The 16,456-nt window shown below is 44.4% G+C and overlaps 1 protein-coding gene across 3 annotated transcripts in view; it reads left to right on the forward strand.

Annotated features, from left to right (window-relative positions):
- The window catches only part of LOC102772667 (UDP-glucuronosyltransferase 1-1), a 42,070-nt gene extending 31,519 nt beyond the window's left edge, over positions 1–10,551 (forward strand). For 2 of the 3 annotated variants that reach the window (XM_015561881.1, XM_006760455.1), the window contains exons 2-5: positions 6,248–6,379; positions 6,955–7,042; positions 7,321–7,540; positions 10,147–10,551. In XM_015561881.1, coding sequence (XP_015417367.1) covers positions 6,248–6,379; positions 6,955–7,042; positions 7,321–7,540; positions 10,147–10,444 — 738 coding nt within the window. In that variant the 3' untranslated portion in view covers positions 10,445–10,551. Of the gene's footprint in view, positions 1–1,213; positions 2,130–6,247; positions 6,380–6,954; positions 7,043–7,320; positions 7,541–10,146 lie in introns of those variants that run through there. The other variant, XM_006760454.2, reaches the window with a different exon arrangement.
- Positions 10,552–16,456: the final 5,905 nt, after the last annotated feature.

The raw sequence follows: 16,456 nt of genomic DNA on the forward strand, positions 1-16,456 counted from the left end.
CCTCTCCCTCTTCCTCTCCCTCTCCCTCTCCCTTCCTCTCTGAAATCAATAAGAAATATATTAAAAAGAATTATTATGATCTCCATTTGATAGAGTAAAACTAAGTTATGAAATATTAATAAATATACGGTATATAGTTCTAATCTAAAAAAGAAAAAAGAGCAGGTCTCTAGGCTCTGGCCGTTGCTGCCTGGGTCTCAGCTCTGCCGCTTAGGAAATGCAGGATTCTGGCAAGTCACATTGTCTCTCTGAGTCTCAGTGCCTTTGTTTATAAAATGGGAATAATAGTATCTGCCTTTACAGGACAATGCTAGAGGATTACAGGTGTGTTGTAAAGTGCTTGGCCTCCTACGTGGCACATGGTATATGCTCAATAAATACATATTATTTTTGTTCACCTCTCCCCTTTGCTTCAATAAGGTCATCAGAATTTCCCAAAGTATCTTCCTTTCCCTTGTCCCTGGGCCTGTGTGATGAGTATAATTTCAGTTTTATTTTATCTATATTAGCCTTTTATATACAGAGTTGTTCTCACTGCCTCTCCAAATGAATACAGATCTGTTCTGCAACAGGCCTTCTGTGCCCACGTACTCAAGGGGCTCTCCTTTCCTGCCATTCTCTACCCCATCAGCATTGGACTCCTCCTTAGTCTTTTCAAAACCTCTCATGTGTCTGTTTATCTGTTTAAATTGTTAATCTGTCGCTCTTGACAGAGGAAGCGGGAGACTCATGTTTGGGGATCTCTGCTGCAGCCTCCAGGCCCAGTGCTATGCTGGACTCCATAAATACTTTTTGGATGAATGAATCAAAGATGATTGAGCTTTCTTAAAGGTTTCCATGGGCCAAAGGTGGGCTGGCAACATCATTTTCTTTTCTTGCTGAAAGCCATAGTCAGCTTCCTCTTTCACTTCAGGAGAGGAGTCTCCTTTTCACTGCATAGCATTTTTCCTCCCAGGCAACACTTGCTCAGTCCTGGGAAATGCTCATTGAATGGGGTAAAAGGTGCTGGAGATGCTTCACTTTCTCTGTTCACTCCAGAATGTGATCTGATAAGAATTTCAGCCAGTTATAAAACTGTTGTTGCCTATTAAGAAAACTTTTTATTGCTCAAATTAAATTTCCCGCTATCTTTCACTGACAACAGCTCTAGTCACGGAACAAAAATCAAACATTAACTGGCTGTATAGATTGGTTCTTGGAACCTGTACGTGGGAGAGGACAAACCTCAGGCAGACACCAGTCTTGGTAGCAAAGGCAGGCGCACCATGGCGGCAGGGTCCCGGGGCCCACCTCCGCTTGTCCTGGGCCTGCTGCTGTGTGCGCTCAGCTTGGCTGTGTCCCAGGCTGGGAAGCTGTTGTTGGTCCCCATGGATGGCAGCCACTGGCTAAGCTTTAGCGGCGTCATCCAGCAGCTGCAGCAGAGGGGGCATGACATCGTGGTCTTGGCGCCTGAAGCCTCAGTACACATTAGAGAAGGAGCGTTTTACACCTTGAAGACCTACCCCGTGCCATACCGAAGGGAGGACTTGGTAGCATCTTTTATCAACCTTGGGCATAATGCATTTGAGAAGCAGCCTTTCTTGCAGCGTCTGATCAAAACTTACAAGAAGGTCAAAGAGGACTCGGCCCTGTTATTGTCGGGGTGCTCCCATCTACTGCACAACAAGGAGCTGATGACCTCCCTGGCCGAAAGCGGCTTCGATGCTGTGTTGACAGACCCTTTTCTTCCTTGCGGCCCTATCGTGGCCCAGTATCTGGCTCTGCCCGTTGTGTTCTTCATGAATGCACTGCCATGCAGTCTGGACTATCAGGGTACCCAGTGCCCCAACCCACCGTCCTACGTGCCCAGGAGTCTGTCATTTAACTCAGATCACATGACCTTCCTGCAACGGGTGAAGAACATGCTCATCGCCTTGACAGAGAAGTTTATGTGCAATGTGGTTTATTCACCGTACGGGCTACTGGCTTCGGAAGTCCTTCAGAGAGACGTGACTGTCGAGGACCTCATGAGCTCTGCATCTATCTGGCTTTTCAGAACGGACTTTGTGAAGCTTCCCCCCAGGCCCATCATGCCCAATATGGTTTTTATTGGTGGGATCAACTGCGCTAACAAAAAACCATTATCCCAGGTGTGTAATTTGAGTGGGAACTTTACAAGCCTATAATCTCACAAGTACTTGGGGTAGATGAACTTGTCACAGATAGATCCTGAATGCCTCGTTTTAAATGCCCTCTCATTTAACTTCTAGCTTGCAAGTTTCCTAGGTTGAGTTGTAATTTATATCTGTCTTTGGAGTCATCTTCTCGGCTTTTTCTTTGGGCCTGAGGCTTTAGGAAAGTATACCTGAGGCGTTTTATTCTGTGGGCTCCAGTGGATTGTCATCAATGAGAGGCAATAAGGGTTAAATGCCATATGCCCAGAGCACTGGGTTCAGGGTTCCTTTGCAGAGAACAAAAGTGTATAGGACTACCGGACCTTTAATGGGGGCAGTGCAAACAGCTCACTTGTGATACAGCATGGCTGTGGAACACAGCTGTGGAGTAGCTCAATAGTGTTACAGCTCAATTAGGAAACAGCAGGGGTACAAGGAGGACCTTGAGTAAGGCACTTCTCTAACTAGACAATTCTACTCTGCTCTCTCTGCTCTGTTACCCTGCTCTCTTCTGGGGAGAAGTCTTTGGGAGGGGGTGGGGAAGAGACACAGTCTTGCTTTTCCAGTTTTTGGTGGAAAGGGAAAATGCATTTTCTGAGCCAGAGAAGTCCTGCACCTGGTCCCAGATTGGTCTGTCCTCATGCAAATGGGGAATCCAAATCCTTGCAGTTTGAATAGCCCCAAAATTACTGTCCTGATTGGTCAGAATGGAGCCTCCCCGTAGGTGAAGATGTTGACGAGGGGCATATATTTATGGAGCTTCAATTGGACAGGGAAAGTCTCAGTTTCATAGGTTGAAATAGGATTCCAGAAACACTGCAAGCAGGCAGTTCAGTGTGGGAGGCAGGCAGCTTAGTGCAGGCTTCTTCCTGAATCAAGGTTTGCGTGAGAGGGCTCTGTTTAGAAACAGCTGCTGGGCTCTTTGTAAATTTGAGCCCCGTTAGCCACCTGGAGACTTTCTCAGTAGGTATTGTCTTTCTCAGGGTCTACATACTCTGCACTTCCATTCCTTCAGAGCAGTGGTTCTCAACCTTCCTAATGCCGCAACCCTTTAATACAGTTCCTCATGTTGTGGTGACCCCCAACCATAAAATTATTTTTGTTGCTACTTCATAACTGTAATTTTGCTACTGTTATGAATTGTAATGTAAATATCTGATATGCAGGATGTATTTAGGCGACCCCTGTGAAAGGGTCGTTCGACCCCCAAAGGGGTCGCGACCCACAGGTTGAGAACCGCTGCTCTAGAGGACATTGTCTTATTCCCAATGCTCTTGATAAAAGTCCTGAGCTTCGAGAGTAAAAATAAAATCTTTGTTCTATAAAGAGAGTCCTCAGAGAAAGTACAGCCTGGCACTGGACATACCTTCGGAATGTCTGAAAGACAAAAGATGGTAGGACAGCATTGAGAGCAAATGAATAGAATGCAAGAATTCCAAGATGTCATTCCCCTCTCAGGGTGAGGGACTGTCTTATGGACATGTAGAGATTCAGAGATGATATTCATACATATATTTTGGGTCTGGGGAAAATAACTAAACAGAAAATCAGTAAGAATAGAGACTCAAAGATGGTGAGAAGAAAAACTGGTATTTGCTGGTGAGTCTGAATGAATAATGATAAAGTGACATGTTTCCAACATGCTAAGTGCTTATAAGGGTTCTTATAAAACAGAAGACATTTTGGAAGGAGAAAATCTAATAAAAGCCTGGAACTAAAAATACTAAACTCTCAGCCAAAGTAAGGAACTAGTTTAAAGGCCCCATTGGAGCCAGTAGGTACTTTCACTTCAGCAGTGGCCCCGTTTTTTTGAAAGGTGATCAGGGGTGAGGGAATCAAGGGTTATTTTCAGTTAACAAACACGTTGCTCCACTCTTTGGCTATTCCAGGGCCTGTGAAATTGCAGCAAGGTTTAGGGGAAGTTTTGCCAAGTACGGGGTGGACCTCACCATTAACGAATCCCATAAAAGCTGGTCTAGGATAGACTTGGCCATGCTAGCACAATCTGCGTAGTTGGCCTTTGTGACCTGTCAATGAACTTCCAGGCCATTTAACTATGGCCAGTGCTGATATTTAACTTTGGGTGTTCGTGGCCCTACGGGTTCCATTAATGTAAGCACACCCCGCTGGTTGCAGAGTGAGTGTGCGAGCGTTTGCAAGGAGAGGAAATTAGATTAGTCTCTTTCTAGACAATAGTGGTTTCACTCAGGAGTGAAGGTAATGGTTGCTCGGAGCTGAGCTGTATCTCCAACAGGAATGAGGGCTGTAGTACATTTCTTGAGGAGAAAGGACCTTGGGAAAAGCATCGTCAGGACGTTCTTGCTGCAAAGAGAAAATACAGCCTGGTGGTGGAGAGGATGATGCTGGCCTCCTTGACTTGTCAGATGAGACCAGTGGCCAAGTCTGAGACAAAGCGTTTGGAGCCAGAGGCCTGGAACAGAGTCTGGGGACTAGACAGTGGGTGTCCTTGGAGGAAGGCTGCTCAGTGTTTGTCCTGGTCATGCTCTGAATCAGGCTTGGCAGGAGCCTCCGAACACTGTGTGTGCCGAGCCCTGTCAGAAGGCTCCTCCATCTCACATCCAGGGCGCCCAATGTCCTGGTCTAACCGGGACTGTCAGGTTTTAACACCAGAAGTCCCATGCCTGAGGAAACCCCTCAGTTTTGGGAAAACCCTGCTACATTGTACAATCTCACTAATGCCCTTGGCATTCTTTGGAGACATACACTAGTAAAACCATTTGGAGATTCTCAGGAGGTTGATTAGATCATTAATAACCTACAATGCGGGGGGGGGGGGATTACCTTATTTATGCCTTGCTCTGTTTCCTCTAAATGAATTTCCACTGTGAGTATGGCATGTGTAGCCTTTCATATATGTGGGTGCAGGTGTGTGCTGTGTATGTGTGCATGTGCATGTGTATGTTTTCTGAAAGCTGGAGTTGGCTTTGAAGGTCGGGCACAGGGCAATGTGAGTGAAGATTGTTGCCAAGGGTTGAATCTAGGGGCTTCCTTACTCTCTTTCTGGAGACAGGGCCACCATTCTTAATTTTGCCATTTCTTCTGACTGTTGCATCTTTTCAGAGCTTTTGTTTGACACCCATCTCTAAAATCTGTTCCATATTATTTCAGGGATTGGTCTTTGATAGGTCATAATCTGTCATCAATTTTACTAGTTGGGAACATCTGCCATCACTGTTCCTCACCCCTATGCACACAGACAGTTTCCTGTGCTGGAGATAGTGGAGTGACCTTCTAGGTGTGACCTTCCTTTGATGACAGTGATGGACACGTTGCTATAAGGAATCAGCTACTGGAACAGGACATGAGCAGTCAATGAGAGTCCTTTGCTGGGTGGGTTGGGAATTAGTGCCTGTTCATCCTTCCCATGGTGGCTTTGGTAACCAAGGTTTACACTTATGTCTTTGCTATTTTTTGAACTGCACAGAAGGGGCTCAGATCATTGGTGGACAATTGGTCAGGGTTCCTGTCCCTCACTTTGTATCTCTCAGACCTATGGAGGTGCTTATAGCAAAGATAGGGTCCAACATATTTCTGCATATTCTTCTTGCTAAAGCAGGAAAGTTGATTTGCACTCTTTAGAAAGCTCTTCTCCAGGAAAGGTGGGAAAATGCAAGGCTGGCTGGTTACATTTCAGCACTGAGTTGACATGAATATGATATTTAATCATCCAAACACCTGGCTTCCGTGTGGAAGACTCTGCTATAGGCTGTGGGGAAGCAAGCATCATTAAAGGCTGTCTTCTGTTTGTATTTTCTTTGTAAGCCTAATCCTTAGCACTCTGTAGCTTTGTGCTTTTGCTCTATTCATTCTTCCTTCATACAAAGAATATTCCAGAAGCCTTGAAAAACACTTCAGACCTTTACTATAGACTTTCTTAAAGGGGAAGTGCAAGAGTTTTAGAGTCCATAGAAAGCTTACACACACACACACACACACACACACACACACACACACACACACACACACCTTTCCTCACATTCTTAGGAGGAAGATATCTGAGTCACAGCTTAATGTATACAGTCACCCAAAGAATACAAGAAAACATTAACTGGGAATTTCTCCTTTGCCTCTAGGAGTTTGAAGCCTATGTGAATGCCTCTGGAGAACATGGAATTGTGGTTTTCTCTTTGGGCTCAATGGTCTCCGATATTCCAGAGAAGAAAGCCATGGAAATTGCCGATGCTTTGGGCAAAATACCTCAGACAGTAAGGAGATGCTAAACTTTTCTATCTTCACAAGAGCTGTAACCCCAGGCCTCCAGCTCTGAATTGATTCTCTGAGTTGGACTTTAGACTCGGGTTTCCCCTGCCACTCCCCAATTATGAATCCCAAGTTCTTCTTTTTTTTTGCAGTTCCACTCTTAACTACTCTGTTAAACTATGGCCCACTTCGCTTGGACGTCTCATTGTCTCTAAGAGACTCAAGGAGAAATCTATTAAAAATAAAATAAGTAGGATATTGTTTCTTCACATTAAATAAGAATATTTCTCCAAAAAGCTGTTAGTTAGGACAATGGTGTATAATTATATTTCTGCATCCACTCATCTATTAAGTAGACTGTCCCTTGGAGTGCAGAAAAATGCAAAAATCATAAATATATAGCTTGATGAATTTTCATAAATTCACAAAATGTTAGTAGCCCCCAGAGCCTTCTTAGTCACTACCTTCCTCACCCTCGCCCCCTGGTTATGCTCTTTCTGAAGACTCTACTTTCTAGCTACTATAGCAGTCTTTATAAAAAATCATATTCTGGTCTTTAAACCCTCTTCTCGTCTGTAAGGTGCTGTGGCGGTACACTGGGGCTCGACCATCGAATCTTGCGAAGAATACAATCCTGGTCAACTGGCTGCCACAAAATGATCTGCTCGGTATGTGGAGAGGATTTAATGTGTAGGTCAAACCAAGGTTAAATTAAGACAGTGGGTTAGTAGTTAGGCACGGCCATTTAGCTGGAAAATGTTATGGCCAGCATATTCCACACTGTTTTTTACCCAGCAGGGCATCTCAACCACATTCTCTTCTGCAGACTTCTATAAGAGACACTGTGGACGGCATTGAGTGCGTGGAGTGCTTTCACAACCTGGTGATGCCAGAATGTGACACTCAGAGACCTGACCACCGGCATCCCGCCCTCTTTGCTTCCCAGGTCACCCGAAGACTCGTGCCTTTATCACACATTCTGGCTCCCATGGTATCTATGAAGGAATATGCAACGGCGTTCCGATGGTGATGATGCCTCTGTTCGGCGATCAGATGGACAATGCAAAGCGCATGGAGACCCGGGGAGCGGGAGTGTCCTTGAACGTCCTGGAAATGACTTCTGAAGATTTAGAAAATGCCCTCAAAACTGTCATCAATGACAAAAGGTAAGAGAGAAGGTACGGAGGAATACGGCTTGTGTTTTGCCCATTCCATTCACAGTAATTATTCAAACAAATACATGAAAATCTATTTATAAGTAAGATCATTTGGGATTATTATTCATTTTATAAAAGCATGCTTGATTCCTGTAGAACCATGGGAATGATTTTAAATATTATTTTCTCTCATAAATTTATAACTTAATTAAAAAAATAATGTCACCATAATAGATGCCTGCTCTATAAGTTCCTGCAAAGAGAGAAATATTCCATTACAGGAAGCATAGTGTCCATAAAATAGAAACAAACCAGGTGCTTCAAAGTACAGCTTTCCCCAGCACTGAAATCTGTGAGGAATTTTGTTCTTGGGGATTTATAAATGGGGGCTCATGTGAAATCACTTATAATAAAAGGCAAATAATGAAAAATGCTCACTCATTTATAGATAATAAAGACCATTATAAACTGATGAACAAAAATAGATACAGAGGCAGAGCAGTATCGAACAGACTGTCAAACTACAGCGGGAAGGCTGGGGAGGGTTGAGGGTGGGGTAAGAGATCAACCGAAGGACTTGTATGCATGCATATAAGCATAACCAATGGACACAGACACTGGGGGGTAGGGGAGGCCGGGGGAAGGTCAAGGGGAAAAAGGAGACATATTTAATACTCTTCGTAATACTTCAAGCAATGAAACAAAATTTTTAAAAAAATAAAAATAAAAACATGAAAAAAAATAATGAAAAATGAAGACAGGTTTGTTCAAATGTGGCTGAAGATGATTCCAACGGCAAAAGCCACAGATCAAATGGTCTCTACATGAAATTTATTGTCAAGCTCACTAGTAATAGGCTGATTAAAGCCTTATGGAAATACGTGATATCCAGAGGTAGATTTCATCCAACAGTTAATAATGTGTATGCAACTACATTTCTGCATGTGTGGATGCATGCATGTGTGTGTGTGTGTATGCCTGCCCATGAGAGTGTCAAGAGCTTTCACCTGTAATTGCTTCATTTCAGAAAAGACATCAGGCAAGAGGTTCAGATGTGAAACCTGAGAGTGTGTTCAGATAGGAGGAGATAGGACACGGGCACACACTGAGCCTGGACAAGGGAAAAAGGCGGGGAGATGATAGGGCTTGCACGTGTGTGCGTGTGTGTGCGTGCGTGCGTGCGTGTGTGTGTGTGTGTGTGTGTGTGTAATGCTAAAGGATAAAAAAGAAACATCCACAGAACCCCAGGGCAAAGTGCCCAGTGTGTTGGGTGACAACCTACCCAGAGCAGTTAGTGTGGTTGGCATCCCTTCATTACAATTGGCTGCTTCATGGAGAGAAGCCAACTTCTCTCCATGTGCTCATGAAATTTATTTTCTATGTTCACACTAGTAATATAATTTTGATCTTTTGTTCAGTGGTATAGATACCTATTTGAAACCTAAAAATGACTTGGTAGAAGTTGTTTAGTACTTGATTGTTTTTTCAAAACACTAATCCATCAGCTCAAGTTATTAATTATCTTTATCTATTCATTGTTGAGCCATCTATCTGGTTGTGAATCTCCATATTTCCAACACTCTAAGCTTAGAGGGTACCTACATGATATAAAGAAAATTGGAAAAAGTTTAAAGAGCAGATTATGCAACCAGGCCATAACAGGTGCTCAATAAATATTGAATGAATGAATGAAAGTCCAAGGAAATCTGTCTTAAGAGAAATTTTATATATAAGAAAGATGTTTAACCGAACTTATGGAACAATATTAATATTACATTATAGTAATATATCCAAATAAAATGACAGACATGTTTAAGGACAGCAATTATCATAATTGCTTCTGAATAGAAGTGCTTTTTTATCTTTCCTCTCTTTTTTCCTTCCCTTTTCCTTTTGTTTCCCTTCCTTCTCTTCATCCTCTTCCTCCTCCTTCTCTTTCTTCTCCTGGTGCATGTATACTAAGCATTGAAATATCTAACCCATTTTGAATGTGGATGTTCTGATTCAGCTATCAACACTGCCAAATTCACAGGAATCCATTTTGCTTTAACAGGCTGCATAGACACAACCTCATGCAAAATTTAGATCAGTGAGGTTGACAGTTTACCATTGTCTTGGAGATGGCACTTAAAAATGGCTTTTACTTTGGCTAGGTGTGATTGCTTACACATTTGAACAAGAAATCATTCATAATTTCTGACATGACCTTTTCTTTATTCCTTTATCTTACTACAAATAACATATAATTAATTTCCTACAAAAATATCACTGAAAAGAAAAGAAGAAAAGTAACATGCAGGTTTCAAACAATTTAAAATTGTAATTTTTTGGCATCCAGTACCTTCCCCTCCTCTCCCTTCCCCTCCTGTCCCCTCCCCTCCTTTCCCTTCCCCTCCCTTCCCCTCCTCCCCTCCCCCTCTTTCTTCTCTCTCTCTCTCTCTCTCAATAAAGAACATTGAGTGTGTGTATTTGCTATTTATAATAGAGATATATTTTCTCTACCAAGTTTGGAAAAACCAGATGTGCTTCTCACCGGAAGCAAGCATACAAGCATAAGTGGAGGTTAGTTCACTGCCTTCGATGTTCCAGGCGTTAACATAACTGTCTGTGTTTAGCTATAAGGAAAACATCATGCGCCTCTCCAGCCTCCACAAGGACCGCCCCATTGAGCCACTGGACCTGGCTGTGTTCTGGGTGGAGTTCGTGATGAGGCACAAGGGAGCCCCGCATCTGCGCCCCGCGGCCCACCTCCTCACCTGGTACCAGTACCATTCTTTGGACGTGATTGGCTTCCTCTTGGCCATTGTGCTGGGAGTTGCCTTTGTTGTCTATAAATGCTGTGCCTTCGGCTACAGAAAATGCTTTGGGAAAAAAAGGCGAGTTAAGAAATCTAACAAATCCAAGGCACACTGAGAAATGGGTGAAAAATGAGGCGATCCAAATTTGCAGTCAGTGTGAAATACATGTCATGCTCATTGAAGAAAACTTTACTGTAAGTTAGACACCCAGAGTGTTTTTTTTTTAAATAAAAATAATTTAATTGCTAGTCACACCTCCAGTTAGAAATATTTGAAAATGTTTTCTGCCCCCTTCAATACCTTTCATCTGGACTATATTTTCTACCGTTCAAAGGACTTGCCAAGAGGTTTGGACAGGTCCCTCCTTCACTCTGCATTACTTTTCTTACTCAGAAATGGGGCCTGTTTGGGAACCACTGCTGTCCCTGCCTGAGATGACAGTTTTAACATCATCTGGCTTCTATAGACTATTGTGATCAATTCCTTCAGTAGTAATGGCAGGTCCTATTTTATTCCTATACTTCACAGATATCACTTTGCATATTTAAAGAAGAAAACCGTTATTCCTTTAAAGCCTAGTGCTTTGTACTTGAATGAATGAACGACACAGAGCCCTTGGAGAACAAAGTATGATTTCTTTCTTTGGGGGAAAAGAGTAATGTATGAAATTGATAGGTAATGTGTTTGAAAGGATAACCATTGCTTGTGCCAAATGGATCTGAATTTGATAAAAGCCCAAAGTGTAATGTCTGGCTAGTATATTTTTCTCTGATGTGTGTTTCCCACAACTAAAAACATATCAATAAATTTATATAAATTATATTTCTTAGATATTCTTTTTTTTATTGATGTTGCTTTTATTTATTGTTAAATTACATGTTCCCATTACAAAAGTAATGTATGATTATGGCAGAAAACTTGAAAAATACAGAATTGTACACACACACACACACACACACACACACACAATAAAAGCCACCTTAGATCCTCAGAAATAATCACAGTTGCTATTTTGGCAAGTGCACATAAAATATCGCAGCTATGCCCTATATTTGCAGCGTTGTTTACCATTCTTTCTCCACTTCATACTATCACAAACTTTCTCCCAGGTCTTATAGAAACATTTCATTTGTTTTTAATAGCCAAGGACTATTCTATTGCATGGATATACCAGGATGTATTTAACCACAACTTCTCGGTGGATCCATTTTTATTAAAAAAAAAAAAAAAAAGCTAAGTCTGAGCCTATATTTCTGACTATTTCCATATGAAAGACTTTACAACTAATCAGTGGTTGTCTCAGTTTGGGTTTCTCTGCAGTGATGATTCAGGTCAAGTAGTTTATTTGGGAACTGAAGGTGCATGGGCAGTGGGCTGGGGCGTGATAGCCACCAAGAAGTTGGCTCTCCCTGGGTGACAGAGCTGAATCCCCCTGGTGGATGCTGGGAGACAGCGCACAAAATGCAGCCAACTTACGCCGGGGAGAAGCAAGGCCCTTGGGTGTCTGAACACTTGCCCTGCCAGTGATCAGCTGTTCCCAACTGGTTACTAATTTCCTGCACTTCCAGTCAGCATGGTGCCTCTGGAAGCCAGAGAGCCCCCAGGGAGGGAAACACTGTGTGGTGTTGGAGGTGGCTTTGTGCACTAAATGGAAAAGAACACAGGACGTCTGGGTGGGGCACTGCCGCTTCTCATTGCAAGTGGTTTGAAATATTCCCAAACTGCATCCTGAGATGGTGTGAGAAAGCCAGGTTCCCACACCTCTGCAATACAAAGTAATATATTGCCAAAAAAACAACGACATCAGTTTGTTAAGAGAAACGTGGGAACTTGTTTTAAATTTGCTCCTATTTTATTATTACTATTAAAAGTTGAATTTATTACAAGCGTATGAGCCATTTGTATTTCCATTTTATTCCTTTGCCTATGTTCCTCTGGGGTGTACTGTCCTGAGGGCTGGCCAAGAGAGCTTACTGCCCTAGTGAGAATATTCTCTGCCATGTACTGGAAGTATTTTCTCCGCTTAATTATTTTTGCCTTTAATTTTTTCTCTCACACCTCTGCTTGTTGCTTTGTGTTATTTGCAAACGTTTTAAACATACATGCTTCAAGTTGGAGCTGGGTGTCACGTGGATAGCTAGGGCTTCTCCTGACTCTGCCTCATTTGCTCTTTCCCCAGCTGCTTTTGGAACACAAGCTCTTCACACCAGCTCCCTCCCCCCACATTTTTAGACCCTGTGGTGACTCTTGCATTGGGTCCACCCTCTTTCTAGTCACTTCCCGTCCACCCAGTGACCATATCCTGGCCTTACTGCCTCTGTTCCATGCCCCCTTGTCTCTCTCAGGGGCCCTGAGCTGCTCTGACCTCTCACGGGCTCCTCTGCACCTTCGTGTTTCTAGTCCCACAAGTAAGAGAACCCAACTCCAGACACCTTAAGCAAGTAGGGGGGCTTTTTGTAAGGAGATGGGGTTCCTAGGGACTCAGGCTCATGGCCAAGCTTACAAAAGGGCTGGGATGGTTGGAGCCTCTCTTGTCTTCTTCTGTCCGTACATGCTCTGAGTGACAGCTTTGCTCTTCCCCATTCTCTTGTCCTATTCTGCTCCTCTGCCCCCACCTCATTCACAGGGAATGCCCTTCCATGAGGACAGGGACCTTCTTGCTGCCACCCAGAGTCTGGACGACAGGAAGGTGGGGCCTTTGCATCCGCTTGTGACCCTCAACAACCCCCCCTTAAGACAGCCATTGGGGTCTCTGAGGCTAGGGACCCCTCCCATCATCCCCACCATGTGGGCATCTCACAGTGGAGTGTCCTGCGACCCTGACAGCCCTGCCTGTGGGTTTTGAAATCAGGGCAAGAGCTGTAGTAAGCCCGTGAAATCTGTTTCATTCTGGGTGCAATGTCCTGCCCCTTCTAGAGTCACTTATTGCTCACCGGCCCTGAGGGCCAGTTCCTGATTTCTCAACCCCAAGATCCTATAGGACACTGACTGGGTTCTGTCTTGCCCAGAGTTCTGAATTCCTGGGAGGAAGAATCTGATTAGTCCAGCTGGACCAGGTGTCCTCTCCTTTTCTAATCAGGAGTGTTGGGGGAGGGATTACAGAGGGAAACCATGACCACCAGGAGCCCATAACTGTGACCCAAAGGGTCAAAGAAGAGGGAAACTTGTCTCTGGAGAGGTGCCACCAAATGTGTCCATTACATACTCACATTTCCCCCACTTCTTGCCTTGGCCCTTTTCATACCTTTAAGCTCACAGGTTTCTATAATGTTTTCTAATTTTCAAGTTAGTTCCCTTAGAAATGGAGGTGGGAAACTCTGCAGAGTGAAAGCACAGAAGTGGTTGATTTTATGAATGGATTGCATGTGAGTCAAATATTCCTGTCACGATCTGAGCAATAAAAAGTATTTTCACTTTGGAAAACCAAGCAGAGTCCATGTCTTTCTCCTTGATCTCATTGTCTTTGTGTTCTCTCTAAATAATGTATTCAGGGGTGTCAGGGCCAGCCTGACAAGGTTGAGCCGGGTTGAGGCAGGGAGGTGGGAATTGAGAAAAGAAAGAAAGACAGGAAAGCGGGGTCGGGAGGACCCCAGTTCTCTTGATGAACTGAAGCGAGTTTATTAGCTTTACAATCCCATTTATACACAACACACCGAATTGGAGGTCTGTTAAGAGGAATGTATTCTTTGTTCCTCTTAATCTCTAAGGGAGGGATACAGCAGAAGGACAAGTTCTCAGTACAGCACATCTCAGTAAATAGGTACAGACTTCTTGGCAAGCTATGAAAGGCTATTCTTATTCTACAAATGTTACTCCCATTTTACTGATAATCGCCATCCAAACAAGTCTGGGAAAACTGTGTGGGTAAGGGTCCCAGCCTTGCTAGCCCCTACAGGTGCAAGGACCTTGCCAGCTTACATCTGGCCCCCAACACAGGGGCATCTCATTTTTTTTCCCCTGTACTTACACACTCAACATGTGTATAAGAAAAAATGGTCATATTCACCACTCCCACTAACTAGCCATGTCCTTCACAATGTAGCTTTGCAGCTCTTCTGGTTAAGAGGAGGGATCCATTACCCTAGCCCAGTGGTCTGCAAACTGCAGCTTGCGAGCCACATGCCGCTCTTTGGCCCCTTGAGTGTGGCTCTTCCACAAAATACCAACTTCTGCACATGGGCCACGAAGTTTCAATCGCACTGTACGTGCACGCCCGCACGTGGTATTTTGTGGAAGAGCCACACTCAAGGGGCCAAAGAGCCGCATGTGGCTCACGAGCCGCAGTTTGCCGACCACTGCCCCAGCCCTTGCATCTGGGCTGGCCTGGGACCCGCACTGACTAGTAGAATATGGCAGAGGTGATGGTGCCAATTCTAAGTCTAGGCTTCAAGAGGCCTTCATGTTTCTGCTCAGGCTCTTGGAAGCCCGCCTAGCTGCTATGAGACACAACTATCCCAATCATCCAAGTCACTTCAGCCAATAGCTAGCCGACTGCCAGATCCCTGTGTGTGAGGCCATCCTAGACCAGCCAGCCTTCACTTAACCCACTGGCTACTGCACATGTATGAGTGATTTCAGTTGTGCTTGGCTGGACAAGGCGCAGATCAACAGAACCACCCAGCTCACCAACCACTGACTTGCAAACACTAATAAGTGGTTTTGAAGAGGCTTGTTACACAGCAGTGGCTGATACATTCACTTTCAGCTCTAAATTCATGACATCTTATGTGTTGCATCTTAGACCCTCAGAAGAGAAAGGTGTGTCCTATCTACTTCTGTATCCATCACAGAATGGGGAGCCCCGCTTAACTGCTGTGGAATTGCAACCATGTCACTTAGAGTAATCGATGGAAGAGAAAAGAAGGCTTAGAGGGGAGTGGGAGGAGGTAGGACAGAGGGGTCTGTGAAAGATGGGGCTTGTGATAATTGTCTCCTTGAGTCTATTTCATATCAGTCAATATTGTTCCAAAGGGCAGACCAAGGAACAATGCATACTTTTTATGGGAAGATGTGCTTGGCACTATAGAGAGGAAGCTCATTTTCTAACCACCCAAAGTCAATGAAGTAGAAATGGGTTAATGAGAGTAATGAGCTTCCTGGTATCAGAGGTGTCCAAGCAGAGGCAGAGGAACTCACTCCCTCTTGGCGGGGCAGGCAAACATTGAGTGTAATTTTGACTGAGCACCAAGGCCCAGATGGCTGTGAGTCTTGTTCTGTTGCCCTGTAATGCATGAAAGGCTTCTGAGGCCAATATTTCATTGCTCAAACTGGTGATCTGGACTCTCTCACAGCTGTAAGTGGCAGGGAAATCCTTTGGGCCTCACTTTTGGTTTAAGGACACAAGGTCCCTGCCTTCCATGAGGTTCTTTATCTTCTAAGTATTCTGCCAGTGGAAACCCCCTTCCTCATCCTGGAAGACACCCAATCCTCAGGGAGGAGTCCTCTTCCCAGGACTTCCTGTCACCCTCCTCCCTTCCAGCTGCCCGGACCACACCTCTCCACCCTGGGGCTCTATGACAGTATCCCCAGGCTGTGAAGCACCTCCCTCTCACCATTTTCCTCTCCCAAACAGGCCACCGTACTTCACCAGACATGTGGGTAATGTTCAAGCGATGTTTCAGCAGCATGATGCGGGGTTTTTCTCACAGGATCTGTGCACTCTTCAAAGTCCTCAGTTGACAGAGACTCAGGGAGGCAGTTGGAGCTCAAAGTTCCAAGGGTCTGGCACCTAACGGTGATGATTCTAATGAAGACCTCCACCCGCCAGGAGACCTGGTCCTCATCTGTGTTACCACTGAGGAGCCCAACTGTCTCCCGTTTTGACAACTGATCCTGCCATTGTCCAAGTCACCATTGATGTTTATTAGGCAAAGAACAGAGCTGCTTCTTGTGTTGTATTTTTGTTCCATCTTGGAGAGAGTTTGGAGAAAAGGTCAGTATTTAGGTCCCAGAGTCGCTCTTTAAAGGATTCCCTAGAGGAAAGGGCACGGGATGGCGAAGGGCCTTGGGGTGGAGTTTGAGACTGAGGAACTTGGGAACAGGAGGAGAAGGGACCTGGGAGTTTTGAGCCTTCCATCTTGACATCTGTGTTGGTGTTTGTCAACCCTTAAGAAGCTGCCGATGTAAT

Source organism: Myotis davidii, unplaced genomic scaffold (assembly GCF_000327345.1).
Source record: "Myotis davidii unplaced genomic scaffold, ASM32734v1 scaffold370, whole genome shotgun sequence".
Classification (NCBI taxonomy): domain Eukaryota; kingdom Metazoa; phylum Chordata; class Mammalia; order Chiroptera; family Vespertilionidae; genus Myotis; species Myotis davidii.